The sequence below is a fragment of the Pteropus alecto genome, unplaced genomic scaffold (genome assembly GCF_000325575.1).
Source record: "Pteropus alecto unplaced genomic scaffold, ASM32557v1 scaffold76, whole genome shotgun sequence".
Taxonomy (NCBI): Eukaryota; Metazoa; Chordata; class Mammalia; order Chiroptera; family Pteropodidae; genus Pteropus; species Pteropus alecto.
Genome location: NW_006443138.1, coordinates 31,314,038 through 31,329,942, shown reverse-complemented (window position 1 = coordinate 31,329,942; position 15,905 = coordinate 31,314,038). Strand labels below are relative to the sequence as shown.

The following is a 15,905-nucleotide window of genomic DNA, read 5'->3' as shown; positions in this document are numbered from 1 at the left end:
CTCTGGACCCCTTCCTACCCGTGAAAACCGCCTGAGAAGCTGGGTAAGGACCAGATCTGCCTGCCCGGAACCCCACTTCCCTCACCTGGCCCCGGCCCCTGCCCTAGAAGAGATGAAAGAGGCGGCGGCGGCGGCAGTTGTTCTGACAGGGTCTCCCAGCGGTAGTGGCTGCTTCGACCCGCAGCTCTAATCTACCGCCGCCGCCATGTTGGAGGGTGAGGTCACCCCCGGCGTGCTTTCGTCACCGCCGGCGTAGGGGCGGACTGGGGACATCAAGGAGCTCCAGAAGGGGCGGCACTGGTTTCCCGAGCGGAAGTACGGACCATAGAGGCCTGGCGGTCTCTTCGTGCAGACGTGACCCGGAAAAGTCCCCTCTTTCCAGGAGTCGCTCAAATCTATGATTCGTGAGGTTGGTGGAGGTCATTGACTGCTGGAGGGAGGGGAGGCCGGATACTAGTGTGCAGGAAGAGAAGCTGGCGGTTCCTGCGACAAGGAGCATTGCTGCATCCACAGAACCTGTTCTGTCAGAACATGTATTAAGCAAACAAGTATTGAGCTTCAAGTGTGTGCAAGTAAGCGTGTTAGAGAAGTGTCAAGAGAGTCAGGAGAGCTGCAGAAAGCTTCGGAGTTGGCAGCCACTTGTCAGGGAAGATGGGCCTTGAAAGTTGGAAAAGATTTGGGATGGATGGGGTGAGGTGGGAATAGAGAGGTCATTCTAGGTGGAGGGTCCTGTATGAACAGAGGCCATATGGAGAAAAGGGAATTTTCGGTAGTAACCCATTTCATTCACAGCACTCAACACTGGGCCTGGAACAGAATGTGTATTAATGTATACTTGAACCCAAGCATCCTTTATGGGAGTCACTTAAGGTATCTAGTCAAGAGGGTATAATATCTAAACCATGCTTTAGAGAAATCAAATTGCCAGTGGTATATATTAGGTAAATTGGAAGAAGGAAAGTGTTGAAGGTGAATTAAAGGGCAGTTTCAAGGAGCCAGATCAGGAATGATAAAAGCCTGCTGAGGAGTGACTGCTAGTGGGTACAGGGTTTCTTTTTGGGGTGATGGCTGCACAGTTCTATGAGTATACTAGAAACCATTTAATTGTACACTTTAAATAGATGTATGGTGTCTGAGTTATAACTCAATTAAACTGTGAAAAAAAGAACTTGAACTGATATGAGTATGTGGGAATCAAAAAGAAGGTTGGAGCTGGCGTTGTAAGAGGCTTTAAGCCTGAGTGAGATGATAGAGGTGGCATTAATAGAGATTTGCCAAGAATAGAACTAGTGGGCTAAGAAAACGATCAATAATTCCCTAATAGTACCTAATAACCAGTCTAAATTTAAATTTTCACAACTGTCCAAGTAATGGCTTTTATAGGTTTTTTGGGGGAGGGGGACAGGATCATGCATTGCATTTGGTTGTCACATATTTTATTAGTCTCCTAGTCTTATTTTTAATAAAATTGGCTTTTTGAAGCATATTCATACAATGGCAGTTACACAGCATAAAACAAAAATGAACCATCGATATATGTGGCAATACAAATTAATCTCAAAAACATTGTATTGAAGGAAAGAAGCCAGACACAAAACAGCACATGCTGTTTGATTCTGTTTATATAAATTTTAGGAACAGGCAAAATTAATCCATGGTTATAGAAATCAGCACACTATTGCCTGGGAATGGGGGATGTGGGATTGACAGGATAAAAACATTTTTTCTAGGGTGGTGGTGATCACATAGGTATTAGAACTCATCTAATTGTAATTTTTTAGGTCTATGCAGTTCATTGTATGTAAATTTTTCCCAAAAAAGTCACATGAAATAATTCTGTGTAGTTATGTTACCAATTTGATAAATGGTTACTTTCATTTCTTTCAGATTGCTTTCAGTTTTAGGCTTTGCTTTTGTTCTTTTTTTTTATTTTGCTTTTTGAATGTATAACAATAGCATATAGGGCAATGGAACAGAATACAAAGTCCACAATGGTCAACTGATTTGTGACAGAGGTGTCAAGGAAATTCAGTGGGGAAAGGGATAATCTTTTCAACAAATGGTGTGAAATAATATAGTCTTTTACAGAAATTATTTGAATTTAATCACAGCAGTTTATGGGTTTGGTTTTGTTTATTTTGGGTTTGTTTGTTTGTTTGTTTGTTTTTACAGATCTTACAAGTGATAAAAAGTTCTAGCTTAGCCAGATATGATTATAAATTCTAAACTCTAGATTCTACTCACTTTATTCATTCTCATTCATCAGTTATTTATTGAACTCCTATCATATACCAGGCAGTGTGCTGGATGCTGGTGAAAACAGTGAGTAGGTCAGACATGGTTCCTATTGAGAAGCTGAAATTTTCATTGGAAATAAGTCGAAAGGGTATTTATGAAAAGCTTTTTCCGAAGAGGGGATATTTTTGGGGAGTGCGAGAGTGGGGGGGATTTTTAAGTTGAGACTTAAAGAATGAAAAACAAGCTAAGCGGTAACTAGAGGAAAAGAACTTTTCAGGCGAAATGCTTGGTGTTTTTCTGGAAGTGAAAAGAAACCAGGAAAGCTTTGAGGTAGAGAACAAGGGAAGAGGAGTAATGAGAGCAGAAAAATAGGCAGGACCAGGTTAGGCAGTGCTCACACAGACCATGGTGTAAGGTATTCACGAGCATATAGAAGCCACTGGAGGATTATAAATTGAGGAATGACTAGATGACATCTAGGATTTCACTCTGCTCTGAGGAAAATTGGTTGGAAAGTGGCAGAAAGTGCAGGCACCTAATTTAGAGTTTCACTACATTCTGCTACCATTTATTTTTTTCTCTTTAAAATTAATTCCTCGGGGATGGGGAAAAAATGGCTTGGATGACAGAGGCTTTATTCATCCCTCTTGCAACCAAATCAAAGTTGTGACAAGATACAGAGCAAATAGCCATCAAAATTGCCTGGGATCTAGATGAACAGAAGCACTACAACTAGAGAGGAAGAGAAATAATTAATCTACCTGCAACAGTAGAAGGTAGGAGGAGGCGAAGACGTGAGGCTGTCCCAAGCGGCTGAGTGGGAAAGAGGCTAAGCAGTGGCCTCCTAAAGTGGTGGTGTCTGTGAGCATACTTTCATGGTGATGGACCTGCTCGTTCTGAGCACCAGCACTGGGTCAGCTGCACGGGGGGACACTGAGTTGTCAGAGCAAGGGCTGGAGGCGAGGCTCTCTCGTGGGTAGAAGTGCTGGTGGTATCCATTGTTCCTCTGTTGAGCCCTCCCCGCTCCCAGCGTTTGGACCTAGCACCGCCATTGCTAATAACAGAGGTCATTCTGCCCAGAGGAGTCCCTGAAACTCCACCCTCCCCAACTCACAGCCCCAACCAAGCCACATCCAGCTGTGTCCTCAGTGAGTCGGGTGTTCCTTGCTGAGCAGCTCTAAGACTCACACTTGTGGCAGCTGGCCTCATTTTCTGGCATGGTTTCTTGAGGCAACTATAAGCACAGCATCTGTGGATTGCTTGCTGAATCTTAATGGATGGCCCCGGAGCGGCACAAGCTGGGGTTAAACTTGGCCTGCAGCTGAACCCCTCTCACAACTGTGCCACTGGACACCTTCTACACAAAGCCACGCTAAAAAGACCGGGAGACTTAGGAGCTTTGCTTACTACATAGAAACAGACAAAGAAAGGCAGCCAAAATGGGAAGATGAAGCAGAAATCATATGAGAGAACAGAACAGAGATCCAGGAATAATGGAGTCAAGCAATCCAACAGATGCAAAGTTCAAAATACTGGTTATAAAGATGCTCAGTGAACTTAGGGGAAGTGTAGATGAATTCAGTGAGAACTTAAAGAGATTAAAAAAAAAACATAAAAATGGAAATGGAAATTATAAAAGGGAATCAGTCAGAAATGAAGAACACATTATCTGAGATGAAGAGTATGTTAGAGTTATTAAAGAGGATCGAACCACCAATACAGAGGATGGGAAAGCCAAGGACAATAAGAATGACAAGAAAAAAGAAGCCAAGACTATAATAATAATATAAGGAGTCTATGGTACGCTATTAAATGTAAAAATATCCATGTCACAGGGGTACTTGAAGGAAAAGTTGAAGAGCTGTTTGAAGAAATTAAGATGGAAATCTTCCCTAACCTAGTGAAGGAAATAGACATACAACCCAAGGAAGCTCAGAGAGTCCCCCACCAAGACACATTATAATTAAAATATCCAAGGTTAAATACAAAGCAAATCTTAAAAGCAGTAAGAGTAAAGCAGTTAGTTACCTCCAATGGAAGACCCATAAGACTGGCAGCTGATTTCTCAAAAGAAGCAATGCAGGACAGAAGGGCTCTGCACAAAATATTCAAAGTGTTGAAAACCCAGGATCTATAAACAACAATACTTTATCCAGCAAAGCTATCATTTAGAGTCAAAGGACAGATAAAGAGCTTCTCAGACAAAAATAAGCTAAAGGAATTTATCAACACCAAGCCAGTATTACAGGAAATGTTGGAGGGACTTTTTTAAGAAGAAAAAACATGTATCAAAAACAGGGGTAAAGAGTGGTAATAACTACATTTCTATCAACAAGTACCTCAAATGGAAAAGACTTAAGTGCTCCAATCAAACGATAGAGTGGCTGAATGAATAAGAAAACAAGACCCCTATGTAGGCTGCCTACAAGAGATCACTTCAGATTAAAAGACACACAGACTAAAAGTAAGGGTATGGAAAAAGATATTGCCTTGATGGACCTAGAGGGTATTGCACTGAATGAAATAAGTCAGACAGAGAAAGACAAATATCCGTGATACATGTGGAAGCTAAAGAACAAAATAAACAACAACAATGAAAATAAACTCAGATACAGAGAATATTTTGAGGGCTACTAGATGGGAGGGACAGTGAAAAAGGGTAAAGGGATTAAGAAGTAAAGTAGATAGTTATAAAATTGACATGGAGATACAGTATAGCATAAGGAAAATAGTTAATAATGTAGTAAATATGTAAGGGAGAATAGGAGTAGTAGATTTAGTGGGGTGATCACTTTGTGAGTTATATAGATCTCTAATAACTATGCTGTACACCTGAAACTAATATTGTACGCCAACTATAATTTTAAAAAAAGTCATTGAATTGTACAATGTAAATACGAGCAACTAATTGTCTATTATATTTCAATAAAACCGGGGGAAAAAATGAAAAAAATAAAATAAAATTAATTCCTCAACATTCAAAGACAAAGATGATTTACATTTACCTCCACTCTCTCTCTGTGTCCTCCCCAGCAAGCAAACTCAAGAGTTAGTTTATCTATTCTATTGACTCAATTTCAAATACACCATAGACTGAATGAAGCCTCAGCTTGGGAGCAGGTGAGACAAAGAGCTAGCAAACTATCTCTTTATGACTAATCTGATAGTAATTTAGGTCAGTGACTTTGGTGAAGCCATATCTAAATAGGTTTATTTAGGAGGGGGATTTTGCAATTCACCTGAAAAACTTATAATAAAGCTTTTCCACAAGACCTAAGCTAGTACAGGAGGAAATTAGATTTGGAAAACTCCTAACTAGTTAATCTTTGCATGTACTAATAATAACTTTTTCACTCCAGAGACAGTCTCTGTGAAGCTTACCACATTCTTACCAGATAGGATCTGGCCTGTTCCTTAGTGAATCAGCAAAATACTGCAGAAACTAGTTGTAAAGACCATTAACATGGGGAAGGGAAAGCTGCACAAAAGGGGATGTTAACTATATCTGTAAGACTATTTATTTTATTTTAAAAATTAAGTCTTAAGGTTAATGTAACAAATGTTAATTGTCAATTTAGGGTGGTGGTACATAATTACATGAATGTTTGAAATTTTCTTTGTTCTGTCAACATAAGAAATATCTAAACCTGTAGAGAATTTTTATAAGTTTATTTGAGCCAAACTGACATTCTGGGACGCAAAGTCTCAAATGCTCTGGAGAATTAGTTTGGTAGCTTCTTTTATATATTTGCAATTAAGGAAGTAATGGAAGGAAGATTACATGATGGTGGGAGAAAGCACAATGGGGTTTGATTACAGAAAGGTTAACAAGATTATTTGCTTGAGGGCGGTTACAGTTTATTTTAAAGGTATATTAACTGAGATCCACAGAAACAATGGACAGAGGCTTGCTTCAGGAAAAGGTAAGCGTTTATTAAAGAAGTCATATGCCTGGAACTGACTACCCACCATGACCTGCCTAGTGAGGAATTTATGAACCGATCACCATGTGAGGTTACTTTCCATAGGACTCCTTATTTTTCATTTTTAGTACGTTTCTATATTTTTTAATATCTCGAAATTATAATAAATCACAAAAATCAGCACACTCTTTCCCAAAAAACAAAATGATCATGACCTGAACAGTGCAACCTCTGTTCCAAACATTAATTTCATAAATAATTAGATATATGGCATTAGATTGCTACTCTCATTCCCCAACCCATTATTTTGCAGAAAATTGTAAAAATAAATAGGAGGAGGGATTGTAATCCAAATGAGTGAATATTACCTCATCTTGACCTATGGATGTTATAGGGAGGCATAATCCTGAAAATCTGTGTCTGGGATGGTGAAGAATGACATTAATGCAAAACCTAACTAGATGAGAGAAACAAGCCTATCATCTGGTTTAGCTCAGTTCATTAGCATACTGATCCAGATAAGGTCAATTATGTAGATTTCTGTTGCCTTATTAGTGGCTGAATCCTTCTCTTATGAAACAGTAACATTTTTCTCAAATATGTGCACCCATACACTACAAAGAACCATATACTAGTACAGCTGGAAAACAATTTGGTAGCCTTAAAAACATGTACCATTGTCTGTAGCCATGCCACCCTGCACGTGCCCGATCTCATCTGATCTTGGAAGCTAAGCAGTCTCGGGCCTGGTTAGTACTTGGATAGACCACCTAAGAATACCAGGTGCTATAGATGTTAAAAAATTTTTGTTTAAAATATGTACCATTGCCATTAAAAGGACAAACTGACATGTGCTTTCTGGTGTGATGCACTGAGGACACAATATCACATGTATAGCATTTCTGTAATTTCTGTAATGCATAACCTGAATCAAATTATGAGGAAATCATCAGACAAAACCAAATTGAGGGATTTTCTACAACTGCTTCTTCAAATTTCTGGCGCTCTTCAAAAATGTCACTATTAGGAAAAGACAAAGTCTGAGGTGCTAACCATTCGATTTTAAAGATTAAAAAAACATGATAATTAATACAATAGGTGATCTTGGATTGGATCTTGGATCAAAAAAAATTGCTACAAGGGATACTGTGGGACGTATGGCAAAATTTGAGTATGGGATTGTTAAATTTTCTGAATTTGATCAATGTACACCCCTGTTCTTATGAAACACACGCTGAACTATTTAGTCATGAATTATACACACACACACACACACATACACAGATGCTCCTCAGCTTAATGATGGATTATGTCCTGATAAACCTAAGTTGAAAATATTGTGAGTTGAAAATGCATTTACTACATCTAACCTACCAAACATCATAGCTTAGCCTAGCCTACCTTAGACATGCTCAGAACACTCACATTAGCCTATAGTTGGGCAAGAGTAATTGCAGTCTTCTTCTCACTGGGGACTAGAGACACAAATGGGCATTTTGTAGACATCATGGGATGCAAAACCACAAAACAATATCCAAAAGTGTGCAACACAGTACACCGTATTGATTATTTACTCTTGACTGACTGGGGGCTGTAGCTCTCTATCATTGCCCAACATCAGAAGAGTATCATACTGCATCTTGCATATCGCTGGCCTGGGAAAAGATCAAAATTCAAAGTAGGATTTCTACTGAATGCATCTTGCTTTTGCATTATTTTACAATGAAAATCTTTAGTCGAACCATTGTTAAGTCAGGGATTGTCTGAGCATGGAAAGTGATAAAGCAAATATAGTAAAATATTAATAATAATTGGTATGTCTAAGTGAGGGAGTTCATTGTATACTATTCTTACTATATTTGAAATTTCTTCAAAAAAAGGTATTATTAAGAATGTGTGAACCCTTTGATGCATAATTTTACTACTAGTAGTCTACCCTAAAAATAAAGTTTTCCAAAGTCTTTGCCTTTATAGTTGGGGGGAAAAAAAATTGGGGCTTGAAGCAAACAAGTCTGGAAGAATTTCTGCCCTAATTTTCCAAATAATTCTAAGTAGGTCCTGGGAATGATGCTGAAAAAATGCAGCGACCCATTCAGAAAAGTTCCAAATAGATTTTGTAGATACTCTACCCTAAAGGAGGTGGTACATAACTCCTCACATCTTAAGTATGAGCTGCACATAGTATTTACTCCCAAAGAGTACAATATATAAAAAGGTGGGAGAGAGTAACTTTACAGTGGAGAAACCTGACAAACACTCGTTCAGCTGTGTGATCAAGGTCAACATCAATAGTCAAAAATGCTGACAGCATGAACCCTTGATATCACATAATGAAAATGGCACATTACCTCTGTAATCTTATTCAATACCCATAACTCCCCATCAGTCATGAGAAAAATTCCAATAGAGGTGCATCCTACAACAAACCTAACCAGTACCCCTCGAAACTGCAAGGTCATCAAGTACAAGGAAAGGTTGAGAAATTGCCACAGTCAAGAAGAAACTTAGGCCACATGACAATTAAATGAAATGTAGAATCCTGGATGGGATCCTGGAACAGAAAAAGGGCATTGGGTTTAAGAGAGGAAAGGAGGCATCTAAAAAATGCAAAGGAAAGGGCTTGCAGAAATGACCAACTCAGCCAAAGTCCATTCCTAACTGCCCTCTCCCCCACCCCTCCAGGACTCTCTAGCTACCATGTTTTCCCCCATTGCTGACTTCCCCACCTCAAGGACTCTCCAGCTCACATCTGTTGATTCATGGCTTGCCAACCAACTAATGTCCTTCCTTATCTCTGTAGCTGTGTAGGAATAACAAGACTGTATAAAACTGCTTGTTATGTTTCAATCAGGGCTCAGCCTTTGGATAGGACTCCACTGAGCAGGTGCTGGCATTAATAAGTGTTGCTTCCAGAAACAAATGAACAGGACAAACAGAGACTCATGGACATGGACAATGACCAGTGGTTACCAGATGGGAAGGGGAAGGAGGAAAATAAAAAAATGTTAAAAAAAAAAAAAAATATATATATATAAGCTTGGAAAATAGTCATTACCATACCCCACCCCCCCACCAAAGAACAAAAATTGTTGCTTCCTACTTATAGCCTCAATGTCCCGTCTCTCTGTTCGAGAATCTTATAACAGTGCTGATAACGCCAAGGTCGCAAAACAAACGACCTATAAAACCAGTGGTCTTAAAATTCCTTCTCCCTTGTAGCACCTCCCCCACCGGAAGCTCCTCCTCCCCATCCTAAGTCATAAGGCACACATGAAACCTCAAAGGAATCACGCACCTCTTCCATAGACACTACAGAGGTAGACACACTGTAATAATTCTAACCAAAGCGAGCTCGTGCTTTAGGGCTGTTAAGCCTCATGAGCCAGCCTAATAAATTCTCCTTCCTCTAACAAAGTTGTCTGAGCCTCTAAATTCTTGTCAGGTTTTGCTTCCTGCAACAGGTTAAAACTAAGGAAATACAAATATATTATGGACACTGTTAATACATCAATATTGGTTAATTAACTGTAACAAATGTATCACACTAACATGTTAATAAGAGGAAACTGTGAGAGAAAGGTAAATGAGAACTCTCTGCTCTCTTAATTTTTCTGTCAATCCAAAACTTTAAAAATCTATTAATAAGTAAAATATTGAGTTTGCTTCATTAAGACTACGAAAGTAAAATACTAAATTCTGGTTCTGTAAAAATAAAACATTGAAGTTTTTTTAAAAAATTGCAAAGGCCATAAGGCTGGAGAAATCCACATAGCTCCACTAATTTCAGACGCCAGAACTCAAGAACTTCCCTCTTTTTCACCGAAAAGAAAGCTGTGGAAGAAAACTGCGCACAAAAATCACGAGACAGCGAAGTAAAAGAACAAGGCGGTGCCACTCGCGCAGGCGCACGAGCCCAGCCAGGAAAAGGGCGGGCTGGGCGGGGGGCGGGACTTCCTGGGGTCTGCTTTCTTCCCACTGGCTGAGAAGACTCACGTCTGGGCTGCGCGGTCACCTGGCAGGAACTGGAATCTGGGGTTATAAAGGAAAGAAAGGCGGAACCTACGCCTTCTTTTCTTTACCTTTTCCTTCCACTGTCTTCAATCTTAAACTCAAGCTAGTTGCCCACTGGCCTAGCATCGCTTTCGCCATGGCCCTCAGCGATGCTGACGTGCAAAAGCAGGTGAGGGGGTTGGGGTTGAGTCTTGCGAAGCCGCGCCGTCTGTCCCGGGGTGATGGGCTAGAACCTGGCTCAAGGAGGGCGCGGGCCTTGAGCAGCCCTGGATGCCTTGCTCCAAGTCCTCGGGTCCTGGTAGTCTGTCTGCGGGAGGGTGTCTCGTTGACTCGGAATTAGCTCCGTAGCTCATGTGACTTCTCGAGTCTTGCGCGCCGCCTCTTTTAACCCCCTAGCTCTTTGGCTCCCACATTGTCTGTATTTTCCCTGGGTACTTGCTGTGCTTGGTAGAGCGGAGCGTTGAAAACAAGGATTGAAAATATCCTCTTCATTTGATTTTTACCCTGAGGGAAGGGTTCACAGTATGCGAAAGGAAAGAGTACTTAGAGGAGAGAATTTATGAACTGTTCATCTTCATCTTAAACGAATCTCATCTATCAAATAAATTGTATGGTTGGTCTCCCACTAGTCTGTACATTAATATTGGCCAAACGTAGAACTGTTTTTCTTACGTTTATGAGCCCCAGTCCCTAACAGTGTTTGGCACAAAGTAGAGTCAAGATTTATGGGAAAAATTGTTAGGACAATTGTGAACGCACATCAATTTTGCGAGAGTATAATCAGTCCTGGGAAATTAGTTTTTAAAAATGAGCTATACCTTCATATTTGTAGGCATTAGGAATGTCATAATGCAAAAATATCTCAGGAGAATATTGTGGCATTGAAATTCCTATGACATGGGAAAAAGTGGTTTTCATTTGTCTTGCCAATAGATATTCTGAGATCACAGCCCTTGCATTTAGTAGTCATATTGCCACTTGATTTTTCAGAGAAGGAAGCTTAAGGCTGCAGTTTAATCTCTGCATAATATAGAGAACTAAGGCTACTTCTATTTGAATTACCAGGAAAATTCTCCAACTAAAGCACACTCACTGGCTTATGAATCTTCTTAGATGAGCAATACGATGTTTTTTTCCTTGGATGTTTCCATTTCCTTGAAAATATCTTTGCATTTTATTCTTAATATGCACTAAGAAGAGTAGTGTTTCTTCTTAAATGGTTCGCGCTAATCACTAGCTAAAAAAAAGTAACAAAAAATAGTATCTATGGAGAAATTTAAGAAATATTGCAATATTCTTACAAAACAGTGGGCTTTTTGAACATTTATCACTGCTGCTTCTAATATTTACTGTAGGAAAAATTGATGCAGTGGAAAAGTATACAAAGCCCTCCACATACTGTAGTGTTCAGTCATTAGTACTAATTCTCTTCTTTATCTTGTTCCTTCATCCTTCCCCCTTGTTATAATATATTGAAGAATAAGGCTTCTCTGGAAAAAATATAAAGATAAAGCAGTTTATTTTCTTGGAATCTAGACCAAAACCATTTTCCTTCTGTAAAATTGAAAGAATGAAGAAATCTTACCTGTTGTCTATACCCCTGCATACTACATATGGAAGCTCTAGGAAGGCAGTGTGTTTCATTCTCTGTATTTTCAGCTATGAATAGGCCAATGACCAAGCATGGAGTAGGCGCTTAATAAGCCCTAAGTTCTCTGACTTCTTCCCCATTGTAATAAAATACATGTATATATTTGTAATTTTGTCTGGGAAGTATGGTCATTTATTTCATCAGCTTTTCAAAAAACTTAAATTACTGGGTTAGCAGGAAGAGAAAAAGTATATTTTTAAGTCCGGGTTTTTCTACCGCAGGAGTGGAGTTAAATATCCTTAAGGAATTGACTGTTGTTGGAACTCTAAACAGAATATGATCGTGTTGACTGTAAACAGGCTTCTCTGACCTGGGTTAAAATAATGCACTTTGCTCTAGGCTGTCAAAACTGGTAGCATATAATACAGGTTTGAATTACAGTTCACCCATAGAGGCCAAATGTGCCTTGTAGTATTTATAAATACCTGTCTTGATTACTGTGTTTAGTTAAACTACTTTTAAAATTCCAGGCTGAGTTCAGTCAGGCTTCAAACTGAACTTGTGGAGATATCATTCTTTACCACGAACACACATACACAAATGTACAGGGGGCTAATCTTTTTCACAAGGTCACAGTGATTTTCTTACATGTAACTCTGGATTAGATGCTCCAAACATTTCAAGACTGGAGATTTTATACATATTGTGTTACTTATAAAATAGGCTCTGATTATCATAATTAATAAAACAACAAAATTTACCCTCTTAACCATTTTTAAGTGTACTGTTAATTATATTTACATTCTCGTGAAACAGATCTTAACTCACTTTGTACTTATGTGTACCTTATGTGATATCTTTGTGTTACTTGGAGAATCTGGACTATGTTTCCAGATTGTTAAACTCTAAAAAGTATTTGGGATACTTTAGAAGGCTTAAAACTCCCAACAGATTCTCATCCATGCACAAATATTTATTAAGCACCTACTATGGTGGTTGGTCCGTGCTCTGGGGTTATAGTGGTATAAAGACGAGATCGCAGTACTCATGGAGCTTACCTTTAAGTGGTAGAATTAATAAAGAAAATGAATTAATAATCCAGAAGTCCTACATTCATTTTTTTTTATCAGCTGCTTTTTTTTAATTCATTTTTTTCAGATAGAGCTATGAAATGAAACTACCAGTGAGTATGATTAGCCGTGTTGCTTGTATATTCACTTGGGTATATTTTACATCTCCTGCTAGAGACAGTACTTCCTTTGAGAGTATAAATTGGATCAATCACCCCAAGCTCCATTCAAAAGAATTTGGTGGACTTTGTTCTTTAATTGTAGCCAGAGATCTAAAATCTTTTAACAAGTTCCAAACCTTATATTTTAGTTCAAGATAGAGACAAGTAAACAAGCAATTATGAATGTGTTTAGGTAGAGGAAGTACAGAGTGCTCTTAGTGCACATAGGTGGGACGTTCAGGAAAGATTTTCCAAAGGAGGTGACAGTTAAGCAAGCTAAGGCTTGAGAAGTTAACTAGGTTAAGAGGGGGAGGACGAGTCTTCCAAGTGGAAGGAACAGTGTGTTTGAAATCTTGAAAGTAAAAAAGAATGGTGAACTCAAGGAACTGAAATATAGTATGGTAAGACCTTCTCCCTCTTATCTGCAGGGGGTGTGTTCTGACACCCCCAGTGGATGCCTGAAACTGCAGATAGTACTGAATTTTACATGTACTATGTTTTTTTCTTTACCTGCTGCGTCCTGCAAGTGGTGGTAGATCCTGCCACGTCCAGCACGGACCTGGAAAATAATCCTGAGTGGGATCTGTGGGAGATTGAGAAAAGAAAGAAGACAGCTGTGATCGGGAGGCCCACTATCTACAGATGATGGAGTAGAGAGCGATTTTATTTATACAAGAGCATGCATTTGCTGGCTAAAATAAGATTATCCCCACCCAACATACACATCCTACTGTAATCATTTGCATTTTCATAGATTTTCCCCATTCTTAGGAGGGTTCCTAGAGGTGAGACAACCCTTGGTTGACCTCACATATTGCAAGGACCTTGTCAGCTTGCAGCCTGCTCCACATTTACCTATGATAAAGCTTAATTTATAAATTAGGCACAGTAAGAGATTAACAGTAACTAATAAAGTAGAACAATTATAACTATGCTATAATAAAAATGTGAATGTGGTCTCTCTCAAAATGTACAATACTCACTTGTGACAATGTGAGATGATAAAATGCCTTATTAAGTTACCTTTTCACTTAAAGGAAGCACTTTATGACTTCTCTTGGCATATCTTTTGGCATCACTACTCTTGCACTTGGGGACCATGTTAAGTAAAAGGGGGGTTATGTGAACTCAAACACCACAATACCATGACAGTGATAACCAAGACTGCTACTAAGTGACTAACAGTGAGGGTACCCTGGATTAAGGGATAGTTCATGTCCTGGGTGGGGTAGAGAGAAGAATGGTGTGAGATTTCATCATGGCGCACATTTAAAACTTATAAATTATTTACTTCTGGAACTTCCCATATAATAATTTTGGACCACGGGTTAACTGGAACTGGGGAAAATGAAATTGCAGATAAGGGGGGACTACTGTATTACTGGAGCTACGAGTCTGAAGAGTGGCAAGTGGTGAAAGTTATGTTACAGGTTGCTGGAAAAATAAGCAATAACCAGATTACCTTCTAAAGTCTGCACTTTATCATAAGAGTGGAAAGTGTAATACATAATAAGAGGCATTTTTAAAGTATCTTCCTGGTTGCAGTGTGGAGTTGATTAGAGAGGTAACAAGAGAGGAAGACAAATTTGGAAGCTGTTGCAATAATTCAGCTGAGGTGATAGCAAGGACTGGGGTAGTGGCTGAAGATGGAAAGGCGCACAAATTAACTATTAAAAGAGAGAATCGATAGGACTTGATGATTAGAAGGAAGAGTCAAAGTTGTGTGTTGATACTAACCTTCAAGACAGATCAAAGTGGGAGATGGGTAGAAGAGTGATTAGCAGTTTATTATTTAACGTGTTGAATTTAGGTTACAGTGAGTATAGTATATCCAAAAATGCTGTCTGGGAGGCAAAAGAAGAAAAGTATGGCCCTAAAGGAGACTGAGAAGAACAAAAATGTCATGGAAGCAAAGGGAAGTGATTGTCCAAGACAGGAGGGTTGGTCAACATATCAAGAAATGTTGAAAGATTAAGATAGGCCAAGATTTAAGGGCAAGGAGATTGTTGTCATTTTATGAGAGTAATTATAGTGGAGTGGAAGGATAGAAGTTAGATTGAAGTGTGTGGAAAGTAGGAGGTAAGAAAGTTGAAGGAGTAAAGATAGTTCATTGGTATCTTTTAGTTGGAGAAGACAGAGTTGCTGGCTGAAAGGGGTATGAAGTAGATGAGAATATATAGTCAATCCTTTCTTTCCCATAGACCCCAAGTTCCTTGAGAGTAGGATAATGTCCTGTTTACCCGCATTATTGAATATTGCTTCTGGTTCATTTGTCAGGGCAAATTTCAGATTGTAGGTTACTCAAAGACAGAAACTATCTAATATATTCTTGTATACAAGGCCTGGCACATAAAATGCATTCAATAAATGGTTGATTATTGACTGAATCCGGAAAGATATATTTTCTTCTCTTGTTACATTAAAAAAATGTTTTATTTTTCCTTATAGATTAAGCATATGATGGCTTTTATTGAACAAGAAGCCAATGAAAAAGCAGAAGAAATAGACGCAAAAGTAAGATTCCATTTTCTAAGTTTAAGAAGTCATCAAGGTTTCATGTTTTGCTTTGCTAAATAGTAATTAGAAAAATTGTTTAGCAATACTTGCATAGTACTAATAAGAATATCTCTTATCTTTAACATTAAGTATAAATTTTCCTTTCTAAACATTCTGATTGCCAGTAAGTGTCCTGCAATTTTATGGTAGAGAGTAGAAAAGTAATGGATGAGGGATGGAGGATGGGAAAGAGACACATACACATCTTCCTTAAAGAATAATTCCAAATAATTTATGTAGATAACGCCCCCCATCAAGAACTTGGAGCTTAAATCTCCCTAACCACTATCCTCACCAGAGTGTGGGCTGAACCTAGTAACCAACTTCCAAAGAATAGAATATGGAAGGACGCTCT

General features: G+C 38.9%; 2 protein-coding genes and 1 pseudogene across 2 annotated transcripts in view; 2 read left to right on the top strand and 1 right to left on the bottom strand.

Annotated features, from left to right (window-relative positions):
* Nucleotides 1-244, bottom strand: part of BCL2L13 (BCL2 like 13) — a 90,526-nt gene extending 90,282 nt beyond the window's left edge. Inside the window, exon 1 of the mRNA XM_015598424.2 lies at nt 86-244. The gene's annotated coding sequence lies outside the window, so the exon portion shown is untranslated. The remainder of the gene's footprint in view (nt 1-85) is intronic.
* A 6,596-nt stretch (nt 245-6,840) lies between these two features.
* LOC112472480 lies at nt 6,841-6,956 on the top strand (annotated as a pseudogene).
* A 3,190-nt stretch (nt 6,957-10,146) lies between these two features.
* The window catches only part of ATP6V1E1 (ATPase H+ transporting V1 subunit E1), a 20,963-nt gene continuing 15,204 nt past the window's right edge, over nt 10,147-15,905 (top strand). Inside the window, exons 1-2 of the mRNA XM_006923909.3 lie at nt 10,147-10,341; nt 15,443-15,508. Coding sequence (XP_006923971.1) covers nt 10,309-10,341; nt 15,443-15,508 — 99 coding nt within the window. The 5' untranslated portion in view covers nt 10,147-10,308. The remainder of the gene's footprint in view (nt 10,342-15,442; nt 15,509-15,905) is intronic.